This window comes from Berghia stephanieae, chromosome 3 (genome assembly GCF_034508935.2).
Source record: "Berghia stephanieae isolate SIO BIC M18660-M18661 chromosome 3, UCSD_Bste_1.3, whole genome shotgun sequence".
In the NCBI taxonomy this organism is placed as follows: Eukaryota; Metazoa; Mollusca; class Gastropoda; order Nudibranchia; family Aeolidiidae; genus Berghia; species Berghia stephanieae.
The window spans coordinates 59,054,468-59,059,929 of record NC_088362.1 but is presented as its reverse complement, the minus strand read 5'-3'; the positions used below and the strand labels follow the sequence as shown (position 1 = coordinate 59,059,929).

The 5,462-nt window shown below is 36.5% G+C and overlaps 1 protein-coding gene across 1 annotated transcript in view; it reads right to left on the bottom strand.

Moving 5' to 3' along the window:
• Positions 1–1,379: 1,379 nt before the first annotated feature.
• The window catches only part of LOC144968089 (uncharacterized), a 26,166-nt gene continuing 22,083 nt past the window's right edge, over positions 1,380–5,462 (bottom strand). The window contains exons 3-5 of the mRNA XM_078906079.1: positions 3,569–3,652; positions 2,242–2,418; positions 1,380–1,616 (exon numbers count right to left, since the gene is read on the bottom strand). Of these exons, the coding sequence (XP_078762205.1) occupies positions 1,465–1,616; positions 2,242–2,418; positions 3,569–3,652 (413 nt within the window). The 3' untranslated portion in view covers positions 1,380–1,464. The remainder of the gene's footprint in view (positions 1,617–2,241; positions 2,419–3,568; positions 3,653–5,462) is intronic.

Genomic DNA, 5,462 nt, shown 5'->3' with positions numbered 1-5,462 from the left:
ACACACACGCGCGCGCGCACACACACACACACACACACAAACATATACAAACAATACACAAACAATACACATCCCTGGTCATCTATTGCCTATATTATTAATGTTAATATATACATCCCATGCTGATTGTCCCTACCCCCCCCCCCCCCCCCCCCCTTCCCCCAACCATTTCCACCATCCAAGTACCAGCGGCCTTTTCTCTTTGATTTCGTATCATGGTCTACCCGAAGCCCAACACCTCGATCGTTTGTGGGTCAACCCACCCCCCCCCTCCCCCCACCTTCCCCCGTAATCAATTTATAATTTTCTCTCTGTATAGAGCGCCACATGCACAATTATATACTATTGAATGACACTGACCTTGCCCCTCCCCTAACACAAGCCAACAGCAACCCAAGCTATCCTCTATCACGTGACCTTAGATCCGATGCTGCATACCGCTTGAGAGTCTTCACTATCCAGATCTCGTTCATGGTCACGTGAGAAGGCTATATCCGTTCGGGTTCGGCGTTCGGGTTCGGCGTTCGACCCGATTTCGTTAAAAGCCTAATGTCTTTGCTTCGCACGCGAAAGGAACCGAGTTCGACTTCCAGCCTCGTTGTGTGACTTGGTGAGGCCTTGAGCAAGTCACTTTGCACTAGCTCACTTTGCCGGGATTCACTGCGGCTTATGTCTGGGTTATTCAAGTCTTCCCATGGAATAGACCCTAAAGACAAATTTCCCCATGGGGATGAATAAAGGGAATTTTATTATTTATTTTATTTATTCATTTATACTTGATATTCGATTGATACTACACCGCCTGGCTGAGAGAAAAGAGAGAGAGTGAGAGAGAGAGAAAGAGAGAGAGAGAGAGAGAGAGAGAGAGAGAGAGAGAGAGAGAGAGAGAGGGGGGGCTAATCGAACAGTGACACAAGCCATTGTGCGAATAGTGTTCAGTTTTATTAATACAGACCTTGTGTCGTTGGATAGACAATGATAAATGTGAGGCTATGTGGTCTAGTGGTATGACACTCGCTTTCGGTCGGAAGGTCCTGGGTTCGAGCATCGCGCTCGGCGCATAGTTGAGTCCTTGGAAAAGGCTCTTTACTCACATTCTCTCACCGTACTCAGGTGTAAAATGAGTACCTGGCCGTTAACAGCGTTGTCTTTGTCCGAACAATTGTAATATCGCCTAACAGGCGTTATGTCCCGTCCTACATGTTAAATGTTGCTGTTGACCAGGGAAAAACTTGTAAAGGGCTTTGAGCACGTTTAGTGGATATTGCTCTATATAAAAGCTCAATTATTATTATTATTATAAATATTGAAAATAATTTATTATAAATCAAAGAAAACAATAAACGTTAACAAAACAAAATTAAACACTTGAATGAGGATGCTCACTTATTTTAATTTTAGATTCCCAACCATGTTAAAGAGATTACCACGGGCCAAGGATTACTATAGTGAGTTTAGTTGTCCTTACAACGGGCACATTAAAGTCGTTGTAGTTCTGATCCAGTCCACTTGGTTCATGGGTTGACTATCAATGAAAACACCGATTTCCTTTTTGAACTGATCTTCAGACTTAAAGCCAATACTTTTCGCAACGTAGCCGAGTTTTGCTGGTAGGACTGTGGGGGTGGGGGGGGAGAGCAAATAAAAGCAGCATTTCATTGTATTGACTTTATTACTGTTGGTCTATTTTGATATAATCTGTGATTTTATAATGCTATTTCAACAATGAAAATGATGGAATCATATTCTTGATATTGTGACATTGACATGGCGCAATTCTACCAATTAACTTTGCTCAATGCGCTTCACAACTTTTCATTATAAGACTTCCTGAATGTGTGTTTTTTTATTTGACAAGAGGAGTCCCATTTTAATCGATCGATCCGTGAAAGGCGACTTTTCTGGCCAAAATTTCATTTATTACATGTTGGTTTCAATGCACGACAGTACGGCAAATCCATCTAACAAGTCAAGATGTAACTGGATTCAATGGAGTTCTGCCATCAAGTTGAGGTTATCGGTTTATTTATAACAAGTTTTCTATGAAATAGAATTAGATTCAGAGGAGAAAACAGCATGGTAAATGGCAGTGGTGGTGGTGGGAGTGGTGATGGTAACGGTGATGATGATGATGAGGATGATGATGATGATGATGATGATGATGATGATGATGATGATGATGATGATGATGATGATGATGATGTCAAAAATAAAGGCGATAACAAATAATAAGTAGCTTACGGTAAATCTCAATATCCGACTCCACATATGTGTCATCACCGGGTGGGCTAAACAGCCGGACATTATTTACGATCTGATTTGCCATCCAGCATTTGGCAGCGCATTGGTCCTGTTTTGTCCAGAGGGTGCCATTTTCTACGCAGTATGTTATATAGTCACATCTATTGATGTGTCGACCTATAAAATAGATAATAACAATCACTGAACCCAAATGGATAAAATATAATTATTTTTTTTAAATAACACAATACGTAGCATCCAACTTTTGAATCTCGACGACCTTTCTCAGCGAATAACGAAAACTGTTGCTGAAGAAGGGTTTTGAGCCCAAATTGTCACATTATGTATCGTGTTCTTTTTATTTTGTTGTTGGAAGCTTCTGTTTTAGTTTTTGCTCAATTCTTTTTTCAGTCTTTAGCTTATAAGAGCTTTGATCAAAGTGTCCTATTTATGAAGAAATGATCCGATTCTTATGAAACTTTGCACTTTTATTTTTCAACATTATCACCAGATAAAGTGTTAGCTTCTCCCATATGCCCTTGACCCTGGAAAGGGCTTCAAAGTAGAAGGCGTTGAGCTTTTCCTCAAACCAGTCTTCAAAATGTCAATTTGATCGTCCAAACGATTTTCTTTGAGGTTTCTTTAATGTAAGGAACATTTTTTTTGTTGAAAAGGGCCATAATCGAATGTGCAAGACGGATGAGGTAAGACTTCAAAAATGTACATGTCCCCAATAGAAACTTGAGGTCAAGCAATGACCAGCAAACCTTGTCACACCTAAGACTTGCGTAATTCGGGTGAGCAATCTTTTTTAAATTGATTTTGTATAACTTTTCCATCCACATTTATGTTTCCGTAATATGGTTTGTTTTATATCACCGTAAATCGCTTAGAACCTATGACAATGGGTAAAGCGCTATATAAATGACATTTTTATTATTATTATTATTATTATTATTATTATTATTATTATTATTATTATTATTATTATTATTATTATTATTATTATTATTATTATTATTTTTCAAGAGTGCTTTGATAGTGAGTCGTGTTCCCCGTTCATTGATTTGTTCTTTGGAAGATAGTCAGACCTAAAGATGTTATATTGATTATTTAAACTTGATTTCTCAATCTCCATCATCATCATCAGCATTATCGTTGTCGTCGTCGTGGTCGTCATCATCATCATAATTGTCATCATCGACATCGTCATTATCATCATCATCATCATCATCATCATCATCATCATCATCATCATCATCATCATCATCATCGTCATCATCACCAACAACAACAATAACATTACATGCATGAATGAATAACTCACTGGGGAGAACAGCTTTGTTGCATATACCAGGTATAACATCTCCTGCACATCTTCTCTTGATTTCCATATCATCATTTGTACACTCTGGTCAAGGGAAGTCAATAAAAGGCAATAAGGAGTAAGGTATTTATAGTTAGATTTTTAATAAGTGGTGCGTGTTTTTTAATTTCTTTATCTAAGCTGTCCCTCAAAGCACAACTTAAAAAATTTGTATGATCATTTGAATCAATTTGCCTTAATTAAAAAGTACGTATTTCGTGAATTTAAAAACAACAGGAAAGTATTTCGCTTAAATCAGCTATGTTAAAATTTATAACAGATAAGTTTCGGAACTCATAGAAGATTTACATTATCAAAATTATGATTTTCCCCTTATCCATTTTGAAGGAATTCGTTAAAATAGAATGACCAGTTAAGTGGATCAAACAGTATACATACAGTATCTGAATATGAAGGAATGAATGGAAATCCTTAACTATCAGACATCTGCATTTCAATACACATTACTCATGAATACAAACGAAAGTGAACATGGCCCGCTACCAACATCATTGTGATTGCAACATTTTGAGAAATAGCTTGTGTTTTGCCAAAGAGGATTACATAAATTCATTACGTATAGACTGGTCAAAGTAGAAATTCATCATTTTGTGATACAGTGTATCCACAATTATGTACACGTATTCAACAATAATATGTTTTAAATACAATTAAATGCTATGTGAAACGTTCAGGCATAGATAAAAATGTTCAAAGTGATATAAACAGCATTCATTGTTAAGATGACAGTATTGAGTATACAATCACTATTTCATATTTCAAATGATTTAAAGCTAGAGTTTCTCATCAGTCTATGGTAATACGCATCAACAGTCGTAACGTCACTTCCCTCGTAATGACGCATGGTAACTTAGTAACTGGCTCTAAACTATCGGAACAATGGCGGACGCCCTTATGAAATATTTCTCCAATGAGCATAAAAGCGTATCCAGAGGGGAAAAATCATTATAAATCTGATCATGTTTTGACTTTTACACATTCTGATCACAAGACATATGAAAAGTTCTAAAAGTACAGATTATCTTTGTTTAGAACCATGATGACCGCCGTTGCTGGGCGACGTGACAACAGACTATTGAATCCAATTGCGACACAATATAGATATATGACGTAAATAACAAATTCAATATTTAATGCAACTACATAAGTTGTAAGTTTATAACGGTTAAGGCGATTTGTTTTAATCGGAAACAAATATCGCGTGAACTCATAATCGCTAGCCGGATCTAAAGCGTCAATTCATCTCATACTTTGTGTTGCGTAACTTATTTACATATTTAACAGTGTAAAATCTCTAATCTTATGAAAGCGGTTTTAGACTGTTTTTATAGGTATTAAAGAAGAAAACTTTCTTGATTGGCATCAAAACGGTCTACAATCTAGATTCAGTTAATATGATTTGATTCAGAGGTTGACAAAATCTTTTACAACTTTTGATAGAGGGACTGTTGAGAAAACAACGCTGAAAAACACGTGCCATTAATTTTAAAAATATGACTATAGTTGGGATGACGCATTATTATGTGCCCAAATAAAAGATTGTTACGAATTTGAATGTTGTGTTCTTAAATAGAGAATAAAAACACTATAATAGTATCACGGGGTGTTCATTAGAGCATTAATAATAACACTAAATGTATATCGGTTCCGAGAAAAAAAAACAGGAAAAAATATAATGTTATTTCATTACAAAGTAGAAATGAGAGCCATCCATAATTTTACAAGCTATAAGAACAAAGTCCTTAGTTAGTAGTAGTAGAGTAGTAATAGTAGTAGTAGCGTATGGCTACACCTCCAAATTCATTTCGTCAACCCAGCTTTGAAAGTCTTTCTC